We start from the raw sequence: 22,583 nt of genomic DNA, 5'->3' as shown, positions 1-22,583 counted from the left end.
ATGAGTACCGAAGCTTGGCGTCCGGGGTCTAGCCAAAGTGGGACAGGTTCTCAGCACGACATCAATAAGGAGTAGAGGTGGTTACAGATAGAGGGATGAGAAAAGAAAAACAATAAAAGGGAGGAATGATAGGTAGGTAGGTGCTCGATGCGGAATTGAGCCCTAGAGATGTCAATGGGATTATGTGTCCAAGGCACGGGCGCAAGCGGTTTCATCATGCTGGAGCACTGCAAACAAGCTCGCCCTGTGCCCCTTCCCCATGAAGATGTGAATAGCCTAGCCCAAGCCCCATCCTTAGAAAGTGGGGTATACCTATGGCTTGGTTCTTCTCATTTCAAGCTCCTTCGAAAAGATGTATTTCCTATTAGTATGGTTCAATTGGGCTGAGATTTACGATGTTATTCGGTTCCCTTATCACCACAACAAGGGCGTTTATTGCGGACTTGACATGTACAAAAGGGGACAGGTCTTCGGAAACTCGGAACACCCCATTAGATCGTGGTGGGGTATGATCTCCCGCAGCGACGTGCCTTAGCCGTCTTGGCATTGGGGACGATGTGCAGTTCCAAGGGCGGGGCATTTCGAAGCTAAAATTTCTTGTTTACATAGTCCTCAGTCTCTCAGTCATCCACAGCATTCCCGTGATCACAAATCTCCCTAATTTCTCACAATGGCCTCCACCGGAAAGACATACATTGTCGAGCATCTTGACCCAGAGCTTGGGACTTGGTCGGAGCTCGAATACCTCGCCGTCGCCCGCGAGTCTCAAGATGCAGGTGCCAGGTTTTGTTTGTCTTCTCTTCCTCAAACTTTCCAAGTCCCTGAGGCATTGAAGAACATCCCTGCATTCACCGCGGAGACTAGGAGTGTTGAAGAGCTGTATGCAAGAGACAAGTCGCGCGTGTGTCTACTGGACCCAGCTGCTGCGAGTGATCTAGCGCCAGAGGATGGCGATAAGTTTGACGCTTTCCTGTTTGGCGGCATTTTGGGTGCGTTCCACAACTGCATGGCCAACCCGGTTCAAGCTGGTTCGTTGACCCCGATGTAGGAGACGATCCCCCGAGAGACCGCACTTCGGAGTTGCGGAAAAAGGGGTTCGAGGGCCGCCGGCTTGGCCCGGTGCAGATGACTACCGATACCGCGGTGCGAGTGACTAGACTTGTTGTCGAGGGCAAGAGTATGTTTGGACCGCCCTCACTGTTAAACGCCCGCTTACCGGCCTACAGCTCCCCTGAAGGAGGTTTCTTATCTGGACCACCCTGAGCTCAAGTTCAACGAGCATGAGAGCACTCAGATGCCTTTCCGTTATGTCAAGGGTGACGACGGGAAGCCCATCATGCCTGGGGTAAGCGTCACGTCCTCCAATCTCGGCCATCAAACTCACTGGGCATAGGGTATGGTGGATTTGATTAGGCAAGACTCCGATAAAGCTATTGATGACATGTTTTGAGCGGCTATTGCACCCCTCATTTCTGTCGATACTAAAAAGAAACACTTGAGGTTGGTTGCTTGGCCTTGCGTGGGGCTGCCCCCCAAGGGCTTATCTTATCTCATGAACCCCTCAACACCACATACTTATTGTCGACCGCTGTGAAAGACCGTCTCAACAGACACAAGAGCCCCAACCGCCTACGTCCACTCGTGATATTTTTCAAGGGTTATTTCCAGATGGCTCAAGAACTGCCCCCGTTGGATATTCACCCACCGCTAATCAACACCGCATGCCCCTGGGCAACAACAATTGACCAACTCAAGCGCCTCTACTTCTGCCCTTCCACGGGCGCCGTCACCACTCGCACATCTCTGCTGAAGGGATTCGACGACAACCCAGAGAAGCACCAATATGCCTTCTTTGACGCAGGACACACGGGCACGGCCCAGAATGCTAGTCTCAACTCACTCGGCTACAGCCCACACACATTAGAATCCTACCTTACCATGATTAACTCGATCTCGGCAGAGCTTTCCCACTGGCACAACAAGTGGTTCATCGTGTCCGTTACGGGCTTGCCGGAGGACATAGCGGAAAGTTATAAACTTGTCACAGCAGCCGCAGCAGATGTCCAGTTTCCCCTCGCCATAGAAATTAACCTCAGCTGTCCCAATATTCCCAACCTGCCACCACCAGCTTACTCGCAGGAAGCTCTCACCACCTACCTCGCCCATCTGCAGCAAGCCATCGTTGACGCTCCGCCCGGCGCGAAACGCATTCCCGTCGGGGTCAAGACACCGCCCTACACCTATTCTACCCAGTTTGATTCCTTCATCGCCGCCCTCGAAGCCTCCGCTCCGCCAAACGGAGTCTGCCCGCTCTCCTTCATCACCACAACCAACACCCTTGGCTCTTGCTTTCTCTTCCAGAACCCGCCGCTCTCCCCACTACCACTACCGGATAAGCCAACATCATCAATATCCGATTCTTCAACGTCACCAACCATCGACTCGTCTCTTAGCCAACCCTTAGTCGCCCAACTCCCGGATCTCGGCTTAGGCGGCATGGCTGGCTCACCTCTCCACCCACTATCTCTAGGCAACGTGCGAATTCTCCGGCGACTACTAAGCGAACGATTTCAGACATCACACCCCAGTACTAGCGAAAACAATAAGAAGCTCAGCCCCCACCTGCGGATCATCGGCGTAGGTGGGGTGGCAGATGCTGCAGGGTATCGGCGGATGCGGGCAGCAGGAGCAGATGTGGTGGGCCTAGCCACCGGGCTGGGGGTGAAGGGCGTGGGGGTGTTTGGGGATATTGAGAAGGGGGTTTTAGATCAAACGTTAGGGGGCGGGGCGTGGTGAGGAGGTTCGGGAAAGACAGAGGGGTGTTTCGGCAGGTGATATCTGGAGACAAAGGGGGGCTCCTGGGGGACGTTGGAAGCTTGGGACCTAGCGCTTTGGAGACTTTAAGGTGGTTTAGGGTGTTAGGCTACTATCCCGGTCATGAAGTGAGGGATGTCGGGGGTTCACAAGCATTGAGGCAGTTCAACCAACACAGGGGATGGTATTGGCGGAGAACAGAGGTCACACCACGGGCTTTTTTTTCTTCATGGGCCCGTCTTGGCTCGCATGACCTGCTGACTCCATCATGCGAACATATGTGTGATATTGAGGAGGTAGAGGTTTGAAGTAAGGGTTGGGAAGTCGTCGATCCCCGTTTTCTCGGTCTCGATTTCGGTTTCCCATTTTTCCGTCTCGCTACCAATGTGAACGAAGGACGGGTGAGAGGGGAGCAGCTGAGGTGGAACTGGGGCTTATCCCGGACTTATTTTCTTTCTCAACCGCCTCACGAGGAGAAACCGTACGGTATTCCCTTCCATGCCCACATGCCGTTGAAGACTAAGCGGCTCATAGAAACCCACCATCCCGCATGCCAAAGGAGAGCGAGGGAAGATCGAAGAGGATTGACCGTTTACCGCTGCTCCCCGATCTCCACGTTTGAAATACGCACACGGATATCACCCTAGTGCTCCGTCCGCCGGTTCTCTACCTGCTTCGTGACCAAGCCCTTCTCTTCCCTCACACTCATCACCCCTGCGCTGTTTCGCGGCTCACGCAGGCCAAACCTCCTGAGCATAGACAGGGGTTGAAAGGGGAGGAGAGTTGGCGCTCGAAGTCTTCCGGTGGTGGGAAAATATCTCCTAGATGGATAACGAGCTGTTCTTGATCATGATGTTCGGTGTGGGGGTCCCACCCGGTAGCCTTGTCGGATATCGTGCTCTTTTTTTCCGTTCTCGCCAAGAGAAAACCCTCCGGGATCCAAAGCTTGGCTCGGGCCCGGGATGGCGACGGATGAAGTCGTTTTGTTCTTTCCTTTTTTCCGTCACGATCGAAGCCTTTTCCCGCCTTCGACCGATATTGCCAGCAGCCGTCGGAGAATTAAGTTCGGCGCGGTAACCGGGTAGGCGATTCTTTTCTTTGGGTCTCTAACGTTGTCTGGTAGTTCCCATTCTCTCGCCAAGGATGGCTTTCCCGTGTGTTACTGTAAGCGGCTGGTCAACAATACAGGAACCGAGCTTTGACGAATCGACACATCCCAAGGCTGCGAGTGGGTTCGATGTCAGTTGTCCTTTGCACAAACAACTCTTTTTTTTATCTTCGAGTTTCAGATATCCGCCTACTTGGATTCCTTCCCACATTCATGGCCTGTGATACAACACAACCTTTGAAACGTAGCCAATCGGTTGTCGACCAGTCGATCGCCGAGTACCAGCGCTCCCCACTCCTAAGGGTAACGTTAGTTTGCTGTCAACCTCTGACGGGACTTGACATTCCCTATTCAGCCTAAAAGCGACGTGCGAGTTGAAGCACCGCGACTCTTAGGACGGTAGAAACGGGGACCGCATCCTGCCGTTTTTCAGACGGAACGTGGGAACTTGCGAAGCAGTTTCCGTCATAAGTTTCGAGTTTCTGGAACCAACCTAGAAGCCAGCCCGGGCCACTCAGTTAAGCCTCGAGGAGAGGTCGAGTTGTGGATGGAATTTCGGAATCCCGTCTTCGGCCCGCCCCTGGAGGACAAGACGGAGGAATTTGGGGGTGAGGGGGTCATCTTGCCGTCCGATAGGTAGACAGGCGGGAAGTGCGCGGGGTCTGGCTGAAGAGTTCGCAACTCCATGTCGCCCGGTGCCGTCCAGGGACTTGATAATTCCATGCTGCCCGGTATCCCACCGAAAAATGGAGCTGGGGATAGGCAGCGGGTTTGGAGGTCGGAGCCTGGCGAGACATTGCCACTGGAACTTATCAAAATTAGCGGGCTTTCAGGGTGCTGCGTCCCGTCCCAGGCGCATTGTCCCCTAGCATCAGGATCTCCAGCACCTGAATCGGGCCTTCGATGCCCTGCACACATTTGAGCGCCGGGCCACGCGGTTCGGCGACCGTTATTGGCGGACTTTTGTAGAACAATTCTCCAGGGCTGGAGAAATTGTGGAGATTATGCGGGGTACCCTGCTTATCCACAGGATCCAGCCATGGAGCTTCCCCTGCTTCATCCTCAAAGTCCACTTCTTGCGACCATTGCAACGGTCTCGGCTGAGCCCGTCGGCAGCAACCAACAACACTCCCGTCCAACACATGAACCCATGAAATAGATCTCTCACCAAGCTTCAGTACTGTAACGTTTATTATTTTACCCCCCTTCTTGTACCTGAGTAGCAGAGCTTGGCGGGTTGTGACACGGCTTCAACGAGGTATTCCTTTGCTTTTCGAAAGTCACCTTTTGAAGAGGAACTTCTTGAATCCAAGAATCAGGCGTTTTCCAGTGTGGGCAGTGGAACCGGAACATCACCACGTCTCTTTTGGGACTTGGACTACTACTCCACCCCCCCGGTGTCTTGCCAGCCAGTCAGGGTGATTCCCCAATTCACTTTCGTACCGTTCCAATCCCTTGTTCGGTGTCCTCACTGGCCTCATTCACGCCTCCATTCCATCCTGGGCAAAACGGGACAACAAGGTCGGCCAAATTTCCATTCGGCTTGGCAATTGGCCGCTCAGGTTATCTGCTCCCGACGCGACGCCTGGTATCATTCTAACATAATCAACCTCCTGGACAACGCCGCCTGTGTTTCGCAACACTTCTGTCCTCACGGCCTTTCGATTCCCGGGAATCCGTTCCGCCAACGCCAACGCCATGCCACGGCCGGCCCCGGTGTCGTGATATACCCACTCCTCGAACCCGATCGTCGTTTTGCGCTGTCCCTGGCCCGCTCCGTTTCGTCCTTCTTTTTTCCGGTCGCGTGTTCCCCGGGCTCCCGGCTGTTTTGTGAGGCTCTGATGCCGGGCCACCTCACCAATTAAGCCTTGTTGAAAGAGCATTGTGATCCCAGTGCTACATTTTCGGTTCTTTCCAGGCACCTTTCGACCATCACACGCCACTTTCGTTGTTCAGTCAAGAGCAAGCCTGCAATATATCCCCCCCATCCTTCGAGAAGCTACCGTTCTGTCTTCTCTTCAACCTTGTTCTTCTCCGCCGATCTCTCAACTTCACAGCACTCATCGTTAGGAAACCGACTTCTCTACTCCGTCTGAGGTCAAGGAACGAAGCTGCCTCTCCCGTCAGCAACGCCTTATCGGGTCCCGTCATTTCTCGGCTTGCCATACTCTCGTCCTCCTCGTCTTCTCAGTCTGACCGCCCTCGCCTCGACCTTAAGTTCCTGGCCTCGCTAAATACTAACGTTTTCAATCGAGAGATTGAGGCCATGCTGGCTAGATCTCGCTGTCGCAGCTTTGTTCATCTTTTAGTTGGATTTTGAGGACCTATTTCGTGAGGATTGGGGTGGAAAGTGAGCGCCAACAGGACGTCAAACCGCCTATCTACGTGCTTGAAGACTGGTCATCACGGCGTTAAGTCCTCACGTCGAGTTCAACCAGGGGGTCACGCAGCTCGTCATGGCGGCGGTGCAACCACCGGGGCCCGTCCCAGCCTTAGGGCGGCCGCAAAGTATGGACGGCAGCATTTTTGCCAAAGATGTCGACATGGAACACCCATCTCCGCCGGTTCAACCTGATGTGCATCTATGCAGCGAGCCGGAAAGAGGGGATACTAGGATCGTGGTCATCGTGTACGGCCTAGGACAAGAGAAGATTGTCGACGTCTTCGCAGAAGTGCTGGGAAAGCCGTCGCAGATCAAGAATAGGTTCGAGGACGTGACGCAGCAAGATCAAAATTGTGTCGTGGGAATTCCAGCGGAGAGTGCCAAGGAGGACATCGCGACACGAAATCGAGGCCTCCTTGTTTCCGTCAACGCCCACTGTACCGGCCTGGGCATGCCGCCGGATATCTATCTTTCCGCCCAGTGCGACTACGAGTTTCTATACACCGAAACGCCGTTTTTCCGTCGGGATCTCGCCCGGTTTACTTCGCACATCTTGGGCCAGTTATGTCTCCACCGGGCGCTAATAGAGAAACCAAGGACCTTCATTATTTCGACCACCTTCCCCGACGTCCATGCCGCTTTGCCGAATATCGATATCTTGACTGTGGGAGCTGACGCCATCGAGATTCGTGTCGATCTCCTGAAAGAACCACATGCCGATGGGACCTACTCCGACATTCCCAGCCTCAGCTACGTGGGCGAGCAGGTCATGTTGCTACGCCAGAGGACAGAGCTCCCCATCATCCTGACGACAAGATGTACCAACGAAAACGGCCGGTTTCCGATGGACAACCCAGGGCTGTATTACGAATACCTTTACCGGGCTCTTCAGTGGGGTGTTGAATACATCGATGTCGAGGTTTGGCTCCCAGAATCGATCCGGAAGAAGTTGTATGAGCAGCGGGGCAACAGCCGCATCATGTCGGCCTTCCACGATTTTTCGGGGACCTTCAAATGGACTTCGGACCAGGCCGAATCGATATTTCTTGAGTCACAACGCTACGCTGACTGTGTCAAGATGATTGCGATTATCAACGACCACAATGAGAACTTCGAGCTGGAATACTTTCGCTCCAAGATCAAATCAAAATACCCTGATTCCGTCCCCTTGTCCGCCTTGAATATGGGAGAAATCGGCCAATTTTCTCGGACTCTCAACAAATTCTTCACGCCAATCACTCACCCCCTCTTACCCATCATCGCGGCCCCCGGTCAGATGAGCGCCGCCGAGATCAACCAGGCGCTTTCATTACTCGGGCAGCTACCCAGGAAGAACATGTACGGGATCACCAGCCCAGCGATGCGGAGTGCTACGCCACAAGCGCCCTTTTACGAAAAGTGCTTCAACGAACTCGGGATGCCCCACCAGTTTGCCGTCGTGGAGTGGTTACCAAAGGGATACGGCTGCATTGGGGCGTGGTGCAACCAGAGGAACTTTGGTGGTGCTTATTTCAACCCGGCCGTCTCGCTCAGGAGTTTGACCAGCCACAGCAACTTCCTCTCATCTCTCAACAACGGATCCGGCCCGACGATTAGCGAAGCGGCCCGCCTCATCGGAATGGTCGACACCATTGTCGTGCGACCAGTTTCTTCCAGCAACCCGACCTCCGCACCACCATCCATCCCATCGAGTCCCCCGCGGCACAAAAACGGGGACTCGTATAACTCCCTGGGACCCGCGCAATCCGGCCTACCACCCAACACCTCTCTCGTCCTCGAAAACGCTTCTTGGAAAGGCATACTAAGCACCCTGACGCGAGACCTGGCCCCATCAGCCTACTTTGGCTGTGCTGCCGTTGTCCTCGGGTCATCAGCCGAGGAAGCCGCCAGCGCCCTCTTCGCCCTCAAGGCCCTCAAAGTCGGCAAGGTCTACACCGTCGGCTTCAAAACACCACCGGCATTCGGCAAAGACCTCCTCATCGAACCCTTCACCAGCTTAGAGAGTATCCAACGAGCACGAACGGTCGGGGCAAACGGGGCGAATGGTGCGGACATCGGGATGGGAGGGGGAGGATCTCCCTTCCTCGTCGTCAGCGCTCTGGGGCCAGAGAAGAGCACGCTTGTTGGGATGCTGGTGCGCTTGTTTGGGTCACGGGAGCCGTCGGCAAACTCGCGGAAGGTGTTTTTAGATCTGGCGGACCGGTCGGCTTCGCGTAAGGGGGACCCGGGCCTGATTGCCGAGCAGAGCGGATTTGCGGCGTACGGCGCGGCGGATGTTACGGCGTTTACTACGGTGGAAACGCTGCGGTTGTTGGTTGGACAGAATGTGCCTTATAGCTTTGTTCGGCTTGCGAGTGGGCGGACGTTATTTTGAGGGTCTCATCTGTACGGCAGACGGTGGTATAGGGCGGAAAGTATCTGAGCTGGGGGACCAACCCCGAAAGCGACGGGCCGAGGTTTATCGTTGGTATGCGTCACTGAAACTGCCACGAACCAACGCACCGAAACCGAGGACGCATCCATGGATAGCTCCCCCCCCTTTTTACGAAGACACCCAACCCTCGGCCCCCTCGCGATACCCCGGCAAACCCCAACTCCAAGCCTGGCGCCAAGTCGCCCAGCAAAAGGCAACAAATATCGACGACGAAGTGAACTTCTGGACTGAATGGGTTAACTCGGGGCGTTAGGATTGAGTCAGCACCCCTGAAGCACCACCGAAACACCACCATGGGGCCGGGCAGAGACCCTGGGCTTACAAGCCCACACGCCCACACGCCCACATGCCCATACGCCTACCGAATACCTTCCCGTTTACCGTATACACACATTCGCACACACACATCCGCACACATACGTCTGCCACCGCATACGGCACGCACCGAATTGAGGGCTCAGCACAGCCCGCTTTACAACACACACGCAGCATTTAGCCTGTTATTGTCATTCTTTTCGCCGCGGGTTTGCAGGTGAGAAAGTCGGTTAGGTTAAATAGGGGAGCAAGAGCAAGAGCAAGGCCAGGACCAGGAAGGACGGAACTGGGAAGCAGTAGAGTGAGTTGCAGACTCGGCATTTGAGTTGTTTGGAAGTTAGACATGTTGAAAGGGAAGAGAAAGGAAAGAAAGAAGGAAAGAAGTCACGTCAAGCATGCATCAGGATCAGGATCAGGACGGGCCCGTCATCTGGGAAAGGGGTCATACATGTACGCATGCATTTCGGAGTGTGGGGCGGATGTGAATCTCCCTTTGCGGTCTGTTTGTTTTGACCAGCCATTGCATCCATTGGTGGGAAGGGAGGGCTGAGACTGGATGGGTGAATGTGGGGGGTTTGCTAAATGTTTTAGCATTTTGAACTTTGAGCTTTTCTTTTTCTTTTGTTAGCTTGGTTTTCGTTGTCAAGTCCCCATAGGTATATATCCTCCATGTTGAAACTACACTCCTACAACACGGGCCTAGCAGATATACTTCAAAGATGTTCAGCCCGTTCAGCTTTCTCAAATACATCCTTACATTTCTTGATATTTGATATACCTCCTCACCCTCACTCACACGCCCCCCCCAACCGGTTTAAAGCCGCTCTCTGAAGATATCAGTATAAATGCCGAGGAGAGAATTACTAAAACGGTGAAGGTCACCACCAGTCCCACATAGACTTATGCAAAGGCCCTCGCTTCCTACACACATGCTACACTAATAGCAGCGCCAATCACAAGGCATTAGAGATCCAATGAGAGAATCGGTCTATGGGAAAACACAGTTGTCTCGTGTCATGGCAGTTTGACATCTTTTTACACTTGAGCAAAGTCCTAGAGAAATAACAGGCCGGTATGAAGACAAGTCAAGGACACGACAGCATTTGCATCTCTGAAACTTTGGAAAAGACACGCGATCTCAATGCCAAGACACACTAGAGAATACACCGGAATAAGCTCCGTGGCCGAGATGTGGTCAAGGTTCATCTCGGGCCGGCATATTTTGAATCAGGACGAGGGGGACAGGATCTCATTCACTTGACCATGCCGGAAACCCCCTGTTACACCGGCACCAAGCGATCAAGTGTGAAAGTGCCGTGACAACACAACAGGCGACGGTGGCGGTGGTATGGTCCGCGCAGCCGTTGAGGCTCGGGCGAGGGGATCTTGGGGATCGACTTGATATCGTTAGTCTCTCGGTATGTGTCGGTATTTCATTTTCTTGGCGGCATCTCGTTTTGGTGTAGCGAAGGGGACCGTAGCGTACTTCCACCTCTTGAGCGGAACCGGCCCGCCTTGACGAGATCTTAACTAGTTATTGAGCGAGGTCACGTTGGGAGATTCCATGCAGCTAGACGGTTGCGGTTGTCTGGGCATGCAATGATGCGTTCACCGCTCGAGTTCTGAAATCGAAGTTCAAGGCCGAGGCACTTCGTAACAGTTAGACCTTCCTGTTACACATGTAACTCGAGTAGACTGCCGAAAGTCGGAATCGAAGATGTTGTGTAGCGCCAAGAAAGCGAAAGCGAACATTCCCATCCCTGTTCAAGAGTGTCAGATGTGCAGTTGATAATCGCTGACAACAATGACAATCGAAGTTCGGTGGCCAAACAACCCTGGGCTCGAAAATCCGGCGAAGGTCCGTGGGGAGCTAAGACAACTCGCATGACGAGCTCTGTCGGAGAGCCGCCCGGAAAGCCGAAGCCATGCAGCTTGCCCTGTTCTGTGAGGGTGCAGGTCGGAGGGGTTTCGGTCCGATAGAGTGAGATTCTTCCGCACGCGCCTCGGGCAGAAGGCGACAAGACGATGCGCAAAAAAAACATGCAAACACGGGACTCAGACGACAGGGCTGAAGCTGTGGGGGACGATCCATTTGGCGGGGGTTAAACGGCAGCCAAAAGCTCGAAACCCTCTGTACACGTACCTTTGGTAATTTTACCATAATTACCAGATGTTAAGCCACCGGAGCCGTGTTTTTCAAACCAGAACACGGTTTAGTGTACGTCTCGTGTTTGACCCTTCGGGGCTGGATATCCCTCTGTCAGGAACCACGTCTTCAACGCCTGATTGCTGATCATCACGACAAGGCGGTTTCTCGAACCATGAAACGGGCAGGCGCCGGTGGGTTTTGGACGGCCCGCTTTCCATGAAACCAACCCAGATCTCTGGGAGCTGGAAGGGCGGGTGACTTGGTGCAGCGGGCCAATCTCGCCGTTATCCCGGACATGGTAGGCGAGGCAGGGTCTGGGGAAACCTAATTCCTCAGCTCGATATCCTTGAGCGCAAGATATGTGAAGTTGTTTTTCATTGTTTCGTTCCAGAGATCGAGTTCCATGTCGGGGCTCGAGACAAAGCAGGAGGACAGAGGCGAGCTCGGGTGTTGAACGTCCGCGCATCTCCAAAAGGATCGACGGCAGTGGGTAGCGGGCACAGGGGGTCCCTGGTTGACCGAGATTTGCGGGGTGCAGGGGGACCACGCGTGGCGCGTAACCGAGCAGCACGGGCAGCGATGACCCCCCTGAAATGTTGCAAACGCCCCACTGTTGTCCGCTAATTCGGGAGAATGGAACAGCACCGACCGAACTTCGAACTGCCGAGGAGATCGCTGTGTTAACTGCCTTTTCAGAGGGGGTTGAAGATGGGTCGGGCCCGCCCGGGTCTCACCAAGGGATTCCAGGGGGATTCGAGAAAAGGTCAGCCCACTTGCGCCGTCGATTGACAAGTTGCAACAACCAGTTCGAGAAGGGCCCAATTGGGGCATCGAAGCGGAGCTGGGTGTCGATAAACCGGGGAAGAAGCTTGATGAGATTAAACCCATCTGTACGGATCGGGACGTTGCCTCGCAGGAGATGTGCCGCTATTGGAGCGGTAAACCAGCCAGACACTGGGGCCTCGACGACATTGCTGTGCCTTTTGCTCTTGACAGAGGCGAGAGCTACATAGTAAAAGCTGGGCGAGCACAAAGGACCGGCTGCGGCCGGAGAGGGCGGGTTGGATTTGTCTGTTCTCCCGGCGCTTGTGGTGCCTTGCACGTCGGAACGACCGAACACGATCCTTAGTCGCTTCCAAATTCCAGGTTTGCCTTCCCGGCGTGGGGCACGCGGTCGGCCTTCGTTTATGCACGCCTAAGTTGCGTGTCCTGCGTGCCTCGTCAGATTTTGAGGGAAGCGGGTGGAAGAGGCAGCGTGTTGTTGTGAAGTAGTCTACCTTATCCGTATGTATGTACAAGGCGAGAGTGATCTTCGGATTTAGAGTTTTTTTTGTCGGTGTCCGCCAGCGGGTTCGTGGTCCTGGTTTTGCGATCGCCGTTGCGGAGTGGCAACCGTTGAGACATGCATCGTTCCTCAAAGCGCCTCGAAGGAACATTCAAGACCGCCAAGCCGAAGCGATCGTCCAGGGCGTGCGGATTCACTCCGAATCGGCATCAAGAAGGGCAAACACCTCGCTAGTACGAAGCTAGTGTACTTCGAAGTGTACCACATGTGAAGGAGCTACTAACGTGAGTGAGGTGGTATGTAGCTTGCGGTCGCGTGTGGGTCCGCACGAATCAAGCGCCGCAGCAAAGCAAGAACGGTTCTCGTCCTAACTGCAGGTGCTCCCCAAAAACCCCACATTCCTTCTCCAGCTCTCTTCCCCGCACTGCCTGGGGAGGTGTGCTTGCCCCTGCAGCGGCTCTTCCAGCAGAACCTGGAAGCGCACCCATTGGCGCTCCTCTTCTGAATCCGATGCTGCTCTGCTCGAAAATCACACCCGACGCAAGAGGAGACAGCCCCGGCGCTTCCATGTATGATGCTGTTGAACTTTTGAAGGTTGTCTTCCAAAGCCGCTTCGGCTACTGAGCCCAGCTTGAGGTCGGCGCTCACCGGGTCCACCGGGATCCCTGTCGACAAGATTCCCAGCCGTTCGAAATCATCGCAATTGACCTTCTCTTGTGCTCTTTTGTCTTTTGCCCTAGATCGTCCCGACCATTGAGAAGGGGCAAACAGATAATATAAGTGCGGCATCATATTTTAGCAGAGTACGGATACCACTGCTGTCATTCGGTTCGGCTGATAACCCCTTCGAGTACACGGACAACGTGAAAAGTTATCGTGTTCGATGCCCGGGACCCTGGTCAGGGATGAATGCGAGTGAGGGTTCCCCGTTCGAGTCGAGACCGGGGTTCATAACTACCCGGCTCCTTAACCGATGCCGCGTGCTTCGCTCAACAACGTGCTCTTTTTTTGACTTCCCCCGACCCAGCCGGAGCAGATCCGTCTTCATTCACATCTCTCAACCTCCGTCTCCCGGGCTGGTTGTCACTTTGGAAGACCGGCGCGCCCACGTCCATTCTTTTAAGTATCTTCCGTCAAGATTCAAGTATCCGCAAGGGAAGTGAAACGACGCATAGCAGAGGTTGCTTCCTAGTCTGGCGGAACCCACCCCTCAACCACCGATCTTGAGACGACGCACCATCACGACGGCGACGACGAACTACACTAGGAACGAAGGACGGATAACGAAAGACGAATAATTAATGAATAACGACTAAGCGACCAGCAATTGGCCCCTTTCACCACTTCCCTCATTTTTCCACACTTCCTCCTAGTTTCTGTATTCCCATCATCACGCTACTAAAACGACAACGCGGAGACGGCCAGGATCGAGTTCGATCTCACTCGTTGGGGTGGCTTTGTGGTGGCTTTGTGAAGACAAAGCCGGGGGACGTTGTGACAAAGTAGCGTCCGCCCCGAGGAGTCATGCCGACAACCACACGGTGACCGTCTACCCTACCGCAGCTTCCCAGACCAACCGTTTCACACTCAATGCATCCTTGAAGACACTATCCTCGGCAAGATGGCTCAGCCTTACGAACCCGGACCGCCGGCGGCACTTCCGCGCCTACCCCTAGCCCCAATGCCGCGACCACAAGTCAGCATCGAGCGCCTTCCCACCCGCCGCATGAGCAATGAGCCACGAGAATCCATGAACTGCAAGTCATGCCGGAAACGAAAAGTACGTGGGGTACTCTTAATGGCTAAGAGTGGCCCAGGTCCCGCACGGTCTCTCGTCTAGAGGGCATAACTAACGTCTTGGTGTAGATCAAGTGCAACCGGCTGCGCCCTGCCTGTGAGGCATGCCAGGTTTTCCAATGTCCTTGTATTTACGGTACGTTATGACTCCGAACCAGCGAAAAACTCCTTTTGTCTCTCATGAGCCGCCTGTGTTGATATGTTCCCGCAGACGCCGTCCCGAAGAAGAGGGGGCCGAAAACCGACGTGTTAGAAGCTCTACTGAAGCGAGTAGACGGCCTGGAAGCCCGACTCAAGGATAAAAAGGCAAAATCTGATACGGAAACCCTCGAAACCCCCGTGGTAGATGACCACGAGGCATCCACTTCCACCTCCGCGACGTCGGACGCGGGGCTTGGTCTCAAACTCGACGTCGGCCAAGAGAATCAAGACGTCGCAACATTGGCTTCGAGTCACTCCAGGTATGCTTTCTAACTTTCGAATTACAATGTGTTGTCTAACTTGAACTCAAACACAGTGAACACCTCCCAGGGTTCGACCCCGATGTCTTACTCGACATCTACTTTGCCCGCTTTCACGACAAGCCTTTTCACGTCTTTGATGAGTCCACATTGAGACAACGGCTTCAGCTGAATCAGGTGCCCGGCTACCTAGTTCACGCAATCTACGCAGTGGCTGCGAGGTAAATCCATCAACTTCTAATGCTAATGCCTTCGTTCCTAACGCAACACTTCTAGATACGCACCGCACCCCAGCGGTTACCAGTCTGCTGTGAAACTCAGCGAAGAGTATGCCGCTAAAGCAAGATTTGAGATTGACACGGATGAGCCGTCTATCGATGCCTTGCAGGGTCTAGTGCTGCTTGTGACTGCTTTTACCGCCTCTGGGAAGGGGAAGAAAGCGTACATGCTGCTGAGTACGTCTTTTTTTTTTTTTCTCGTCAAAAGGCCGCGTCTTGTGAGTTCTAACTGACAGGTTAATAGCGAGTGCTGTCGGTATGGCCATGGCCCTGGAGCTGCACAGAGAGCTCGATATGGGCGCCCGCATCACGCCAATCGAACGAGAAACCCGCCGGCGACTGTTCTGGACATGTTACCTGCTCGATCGCTTCCTATCTTGCGGGTCGAAGAGGCCTTCTCTCATCTCGGACCGGGCCATAGTTTTGCGGCTTCCATGTTGGTTCCCCAGCCCTACCTCAATACCGATGGAAGGAGACTTCTTTCAGAGTTACACGAACCTACAGCAACTTCAGGGGGGTGGCAAGAAACCACAGGGAAGCAACGGGATGCTCATTGATATTTGCCGTATTTTGGGGACGACCAACCAGTACTTGGCAGCCGGCGGCGTCAAAGGGGACTCCCACTTCCCATGGCACTCGTTGTCCAACCTCTCCAAGATCCGCCAAGACCTGGACGTGTGGGCATCTGGAAGTGAGGACGTGTTTTCCAGCGTGGAGTCGCTCTTCGGGCAGCCCGATTCCACCGTGCTTGTTTTGAGCAAGCTGATATACCATCTCATCCACTGCCTCATCTACCGCCCATTCCTCCCCATTGACCTGGCCGAGCTCGCTGGGTCTGGGCAGCACCAGTCGTGGCAAATCGAAGCCACCAATATGTGCTTCTTGCACGCCAACGCCATTGCAGAGCTGGTGGAACTCGGCAAACAAATGGCCTCCGTCGAGTGGCCGGCCTTTGTGGGATACTGCATCTGCACGGCCGGCACGGTCCATATTCACGGAGCACACTACAGCCGGATCGGGGCCGCTGGAGAAGTCAACGTCTTCAGCTCGTCGACCGATTTTTTGTCTCGGGAGATGCAGCAGCTCAGCGAGCTACGGTACGCCTGGGCCAGCGTCCAACACCAACGCGAGACGCTCCAGGGGATCTACAACGCGCACTCGGAACTCGTCAAGAGCATTGCCCAGAGTCCGACGCGATACTCGCCGGTGTTTACCCTAGAAGATTTCTTTGACCGGTACTCCAACATTGGGGGTCCGGGAGGGCAGAGCTTCAGTTTCGATTCGGCCAACCTCAGCCTTGCCGATGTCGTGGTCGATTTCACGGCCGATACATACCCGGGGCAGACCCTCCACGCGCCACGCCCCAGTGCCACAGAAGGGGCCCAGTCGCGTCCGAATCTTAAAAGGAAGAACACGGCTCCTTCGGGGCGCCCGCGGCCAGACCTGAAGAGTCTGATGGCTCTCAACACCATGAACCCGCCGCCTACACCCTCGCTATCCACGCCATCCACCGCGGACCGCCCTCTCTTTTCACCGAGTATCATCCAAACACCAACATCGCTAACTTCTCCACATGACCCGCTCCCACCACACCGACGACCAAACGCGAGGCATGGCCCGGGGGGCAGCAGTGCCGCGGCACACGGCATACCGGGCTTCTCCATGGGCAACGGTACCGCTAATCCCAACAACCCACCGGCAGACTTAGCGGCAGCAGCAGCACATGGTTTCCACGGCATCAGTAACGGCGCGTTTGCAGGGTCTTTCAACTTTGCCCAGCTCCCCGGCGGTCCAACACCCACCAACCACCACCCGCAGCAGACTTTTGATCCCATGTTTGGCGGGATCCCTACCAACGCTTTTAGTACACCGACTGCCTGGCACGGTGACGAGGCGAATCCAAATCCAAATCCAAATCCAAATCCAAATCCAAATCCAAATCCAAATCCAACTTCAAACCCCAACCCAGCCGGGCCAAACGCGAACGCGAACGCGAACGCAACAGCCGGGACAACAGCAGGAGGGGCAGGACCAGCAACAGGAGCAGGAACGGGTTCAACACCCAAAGACACCAGTCCACACGAGAGCGCGGCGACGACGGGGCCGGGGGAGGAAAAAGATCCGTTTTTGAGTTTGTTGGAGCAGTTGGCGGAGAATGAGTCGTTTATGGGGGGTGTGGGGCCCGAGTTGGATTTCTTTTTGAATGGGGCTCCTAATACGGGATAGTAGTATCTGGGCCTGGGCAGGACATACGGGGGTGTATGGGTTGTTGAAGGGGGTTAAGGAAGGGGGGTAAGGGGAAAGGAAAGCCGGGTAAAGGGGGTGAAAGGGGTAAAGGGGGTAAGAGGGGAGTTGGTTGTTCGTAAATAGTACGATACCCTGTATAAATGATTGTTAGTGAAACAATGGGCTACTGTGTCATTGATGTTGGGTTGATGCGTGAGAGTTTTATGGATGTTGTGATGTGTTAACAGCGGAATGGGGGTACATACATGGATGTATTCCCGTGCTGGTTTGTTGAGGTAAGAAAAGGAGGTGAGAAGAGGTTACGGATACAACGTTGGGATACCTAATGCACCTCGAAACGACGGGCTCGAAACATGATGTCCACGAAGTAGCTCGTATAAATGCCCACAGCAGACGAAGGAATAAATCATAAGGATTATGTATTTATTTATTTATTTATATTTACTTGTCATTTCAACGTTATTTCATGTGTTTTGTAAGGAGCAACCAACGCTCTCAACCAACCCTGGGGTATCTATCAGTGTCTTTCGCTCGCAACATCCGCTTTCATGAAACCGACCAAACTCCTACACCAACCCCAGATCATGCTCCGAAATGTTCACTAACATGCGCTCCGCTCAAACAAGACAGACCTTAAAACGAAACCAAAAAAAAAGACCAAAAGAAACCAAAAAAAAAAACCGAAAAATAACAGATAAAAAACACCCGGCCCGTAAACCTAAGGCATATCCCGCAAAATTCTCGTATCCAACACCTGACTCTCCCACGGCGCATCCTCCTTTTCCTTTTCCTCTCTGTGCCCACTCTGCTGTGCCTGGTGCGACGATCGTGTGGTGTTGTGATGATGCGACCAGCCAGGAAACAAATGCTGGCTGAGTGAACCGCGGTTTTTGCTGTCATGCTGCTGGGTCTGTCCAATGTCGTTGTTGTGACCACTGCTGCTGCTGGTGGTGGTGCCGTTGTCGTCGTCGTTGTCGTCGTCGTTATCGTCGTCGTTGTCGTCGTCGTCGTCGTTGTCGTCGTCGTTGTCGTCGTCGTCGTCGTCGTCGCTTTCGTTACCGTTACCGTTATCGTTGCCGTTGCCGTTGCCGTTACCGTTACGGCCACCCATATCATGATCATCACCACTTCCTCCCCTTCCAGACCTTCCAGAGATCGGCATCTGCAACCCCACCATCTCCCTTCCCCCCCTAACCACCATCAAAAACCCCGGATAAACCCCCGCAACCGCCATCAACACAACAACCACCACCAACGACACCTGCACATTCCTTTCTCCTCCCTGACTTCGTTGCAAAATCCCATAACTAACAAAAGGCCACACCCCCGGCCCACAACCCCCCATAGTCAACCACGCAGCGGCCTGCTTAGTACGGACTCCCTGACCGCGTAGGCCGAGGGAGAAGATGAGGGGCCAGATGGGGCCTTCGAAGAAGAAGAAGAGGAGGATGGGGAGGGTGGCGAGGTTAGGGTTTGTTGTTGAGGGGTGGAGGGTCAGGGCGGTGAGAAGAGAGAGGGTTGAGAGGAGGATGGAGAGGAGGAGGAGGGTCAAGGGGGCGTTGGTATATTTGTTGGTTTTGTGAGTGTTGGGGTTGTTGGGGGGGTTGATGGTGAGGTTGTCGTCGGGTAGTGCTGGGGGAGAAGAACCGGAGGATGATACTGCTTGTGATGATGGGGATAATGCAGGAGACTTGTTCTGCTCCCGCTGCACAGCCCAAATACACACCCCCGCGGCCGCAAACCTCGACACCGCAAACGCCGTATGCGCCACAAACAAGTAATTCGGCAACGACAACGCCAACCCACCGGGCCCTCCACCTCCCGCGGCCCCCCTCGCCTGCGGAGAAGCCAACGCCGCATCCCGATCGCCATTCACGGGGGTCACAAACGCCGAGATGAGCTGGTCAAAAAACAGCGACATGTTCTCCTGCGCTGAGACGTAGCACCATTGCGCTAGCACGGCGAGGGAGAGGGCCCAGGTGCGGAGGGAGATACCGGCGACGGATTTGCGTTCGGGGGGGATGGGGAGGTTGCGGGAGCGGTGGGCGGCGGAGAAGGCGAGCTCGGCGTCGGTTACTTCGGGGAGGGGCATGTAGAAGAAGAAGAGGGCGAGGAGGACAGACGACAAGGTGATGGCGAGGTAGGTCCATTGGACTTCGATGAGGATGGTGGAGGAGGACCCGGGGGAAGAAGTTGAAGAGTCGGAGTGGCCCCGTTCGAGACGAGCAGCGAAAAAGACACGGTCAGCGAGCAAACCGCTGAGGACACTCCCAACGGCCTGGACGGCCTGAGCAAGCAGCAGCCGGGCATCGGCGTACTCGGGCGGACCGCAGAGGATGAGAAAGGGGTTGGCGGCTGTCTCGAGCACGGCGAGTCCGAAACCGACGACGAAACTGCTGGCCATGAACCCGCCGTAGGATCCCACGACGGCTCCGGGCCAGAACATGATGGTACCGGCGCCGTAGATGCAGAGGCCTGCAATGAAGGTTGCTTTAAACCCGCCAACTGACTCGTCTCCGGTTCTTCTTCGTCGGGGTCTTCTTCGTCCGGGCCGTCTTCGTGTGGCTCTCACCCTGTCCCCTCCAAGATTTGGATCAGGATCCCCATTAAGACCCCCCTCAGCAGTCCTTGCACACTCCCCCCTCAACCGATGATGTTCATCATGTCTCAACAACCACCCGCCCACCAACAACGGTCCCAACAAATACCCCCCGCCAAAATACACCGCCGTCAGTCCCAGCGTCTGCGCCTGCGTCATATTCGCCACCGCAGCCACCGCATTGTTGAGGGTATTGAGCAGACCGTAGGAAAACCCCCAGAGAAAGAACAGGATGCTGGTTACGGTGCCGTACCGCAGGGAGTCGCGGAGGGAGGTGGTGAGGAGGTTTTTGGGGGGGCGCATGTTGACGAAGCCGAAGTAGACTTGTCGGGAGGATCGGCGGGAGTGGCGGGATTGCCAGGAGTGGCGGTGGGCTGTTGTGTTGGTGGTTGCTGAGGTGGTGGTCGTCATGGTTGTGGTGTCGGTGAGGATGGAACGGCGGTGGTTGTGATTATGATGGCTGTGATGGTGGTGGTGGTGGTGATGATAAGGGTGAGTGGGATTCGGAGAGGTAGTAGCGAGGAAATCCCGGATCGAGATATCTTCTGACCCCGATTGGGACCCCAGACCAAGCAGCGAAGGAGACGCCGTATCTTCCTCCTCAGCCGGCGGTGTCAACGACAACGTCGGAGCCGGAATAGCCACCTGAATCCCCACCGACTCTCCTCCAGCAGCTACGCCTCCGCGCTCATCCTTCGCACTCGCCGTAGTACTATCAACCGTCCCCGTACTACTCCTCAACGTCCCATCCGGATCAATAATCATCGCCGGCAGAATCCGAATAATCAACGGCTTCAACGTCGGAATACACGCACAAATAATCCCCACATTGACCTCCACGGCCGACCACATCAACGAGAACGAAGCATTCCACGAGAAATCCACACTCATCCCAAACGCCGCCGACGGATCCGCCGATGCACTGGTCGGCACATGATCGATCGCCTGCTGGAGATAATAAATCCGCACCACATCCACTATCGTCACAAACACCCCCAGAGTAAACGTCAACACCAAAATGGTCTTCTGCCGCGGCGGTAGCCGCATACCCGTCAGCACGGGGATGGGCAGAGCTAGAATGGCCAGGTCGGTCGTGATGTTGACGGGGGCTGAGCAGATGAACTCGGTGAGAAGCGGGATGCAGCGGATGGGGGGCGTGTGGATGTCCCAGGCGGCGCGGGTGGGCGTGCATTGGAAGATGTTGAGGAAGGTGAGGATGGTGCCGGCGAGGTTGACAACTCCCAAAACGGCCCAGGAGGCGAGGCGGAGGACTTTTTGGGTGTTTTTCGAGAGGCGGAGGTAGAATATGAGGATGGAGGTTTTGGTTGCCATGAGCGCGGGGTTCTTTTTTTTGTTAGTCTTCCCTTACCCCTTTTCATTGTACTTCTTACGTTGTGGGGGTGTGCGTGAGAACTTACATAAAGAATAGAAAAAACATATTCACACATCCTCAACACCCCCCTTCTTTCGTCTTCAATATCCTCATCATGTCTCCCCAATCCCTCCCTCGTCCCCAAATCAATACTCAACCCCAGAAACACCGCCAACAGCCACGCCAGCACAATCATATAATCATCCCAGCCCGTGCGCCGCACCAGGCCGATGCGTGAGACCAGCCGGGCGGCGACGAACAGGGTCGCTAGCCCCAGCGTGGCGGTTGTTACTGCGAAGACGGCTGGGCCCCGGTCGGGGAAGGTTGAGGCTATGGGTTGAATGTCCCGTGGGTTGGTGGTGTCCATGTTGGCTTTGGGTGATGTGATGTGTACATCTAGTTTAGGCCAGACCAGACCAGACCAGACCAGTTCTGGTGTTTTGAGCAAACGAGAGAGAGAGAGTTCCCTCAACACACCCGTCAAAGACAAAGATATATATCCCGTCACTGCACACCTCTCCTAGCCCCCTCACCTCGCACTCGCAGCACATAAGCCGTTCCTCGACCAGACAGCAAGACAGCGATCCGGTGGTGGGATAATAGTCGTCTCTCGGCCATATCGCTTCTAGGTCGGTCCCCCTTCCTTCAAAAGGTCGGACGGTTTGGTTGTTCGTCAACCCTAGCTAGAGAAGAACGAAAAAAAGACAAGGCGGATGGTTGATGGGCGATGGTGGATGATGAGAGCAAAGGTTGTGTGTGTTTGCCGTCCCGTCTTCGTCGAGTTGACTCGGGCAGAGCTTGATAGAGCCCAGCCTAGGCTAGGTAGCCTTATCGGAATCTCGGACTGAATGCGAAGGATAGGACTTGTGAGAGAGAGTTTGCTGTGTGGTGTGGACCGTCTGATGATTTTTGTACAGCTTTCCCTGAGTCCAAAAGGAAAAGTGTGGGCGTGTGTAATCGGACGAAATGGGACGAAACTCAAACAATGTCCATGCTTTTCAAAATGATTGTTCGTTGCGAGTCAGGAGGGTGGGTACTCTTGAGCATCCAGTTGAGCGAGAGGGTCAAAAAGAGGAATCGAAGGTTCGAGGCCGTTGTGTAGCAAACAATTTCTTCCAAGGTTGAACGATCGTCTACACAGTATGTATCGTGAGTCGTGAGAGAAGGGAGAAGAGCAAGAAGAGTAGAAACGATAGGAAAAGAAGGCAACGAGCTACGGAAAGGAACCAGCAACAGTAAGTAAGAAAAAAAGGCCCCCCGCGGCCCATTTACACTACGAGACTAGTTGGCAGTGCCACAGCCTTTTTGCTTCCCACAACATCCTTCGTCCATCAATTCTTG

At 54.6% G+C, this 22,583-nt stretch overlaps 5 protein-coding genes across 5 annotated transcripts; 4 read left to right on the top strand and 1 right to left on the bottom strand.

The window, feature by feature from the left end:
* Window positions 1–670: 670 nt before the first annotated feature.
* C8A04DRAFT_23779 (SAM-dependent RNA methyltransferase) lies at window positions 671–1,393 on the top strand (the record flags this gene model as incomplete). Its single annotated transcript, XM_062778802.1, has 3 exons — window positions 671–989; window positions 1,049–1,177; window positions 1,227–1,393. The coding sequence occupies 3 exons, from the start codon at window positions 671–673 to the stop codon at window positions 1,391–1,393; spliced, it is 615 nt and encodes a 204-aa protein (XP_062641359.1).
* Window positions 1,394–1,668: 275 nt separating this feature from the next.
* On the top strand, window positions 1,669–2,796 carry C8A04DRAFT_23778 (uncharacterized protein; the record flags this gene model as incomplete). Its single annotated transcript, XM_062778801.1, has 1 exon — window positions 1,669–2,796. The coding sequence occupies one exon, from the start codon at window positions 1,669–1,671 to the stop codon at window positions 2,794–2,796; it is 1,128 nt and encodes a 375-aa protein (XP_062641358.1).
* A 3,582-nt stretch (window positions 2,797–6,378) lies between these two features.
* C8A04DRAFT_33544 (type I 3-dehydroquinase-domain-containing protein) lies at window positions 6,379–8,679 on the top strand (the record flags this gene model as incomplete). Its single annotated transcript, XM_062782500.1, has 1 exon — window positions 6,379–8,679. One exon carries the CDS (start codon window positions 6,379–6,381, stop codon window positions 8,677–8,679), a length of 2,301 nt encoding a protein of 766 aa, XP_062641357.1.
* A 5,490-nt stretch (window positions 8,680–14,169) lies between these two features.
* Window positions 14,170–17,250, top strand: C8A04DRAFT_8668 (fungal transcriptional regulatory-like protein; the record flags this gene model as incomplete). Its single annotated transcript, XM_062785201.1, has 7 exons — window positions 14,170–14,268; window positions 14,355–14,421; window positions 14,497–14,746; window positions 14,803–14,967; window positions 15,023–15,201; window positions 15,269–16,909; window positions 17,030–17,250. 7 exons carry the CDS (start codon window positions 14,170–14,172, stop codon window positions 17,248–17,250), a joined length of 2,622 nt encoding a protein of 873 aa, XP_062641356.1.
* Window positions 17,251–17,989: 739 nt separating this feature from the next.
* On the bottom strand, window positions 17,990–21,609 carry C8A04DRAFT_23775 (uncharacterized protein; the record flags this gene model as incomplete). The annotated part of the gene is made up of 2 exons (XM_062778800.1): window positions 17,990–21,214; window positions 21,289–21,609. The coding sequence occupies 2 exons, from the start codon at window positions 21,607–21,609 to the stop codon at window positions 17,990–17,992; spliced, it is 3,546 nt and encodes a 1,181-aa protein (XP_062641355.1).
* Between the last annotated feature and the right edge of the window lie 974 nt (window positions 21,610–22,583).

This window comes from Dichotomopilus funicola, assembly GCF_033296635.1.
Source record: "Dichotomopilus funicola strain CBS 141.50 unplaced genomic scaffold C8A04scaffold_1, whole genome shotgun sequence".
Taxonomy (NCBI): Eukaryota; Fungi; Ascomycota; class Sordariomycetes; order Sordariales; family Chaetomiaceae; genus Dichotomopilus; species Dichotomopilus funicola.
This window is presented reverse-complemented; position numbering and strand designations above follow the sequence as displayed.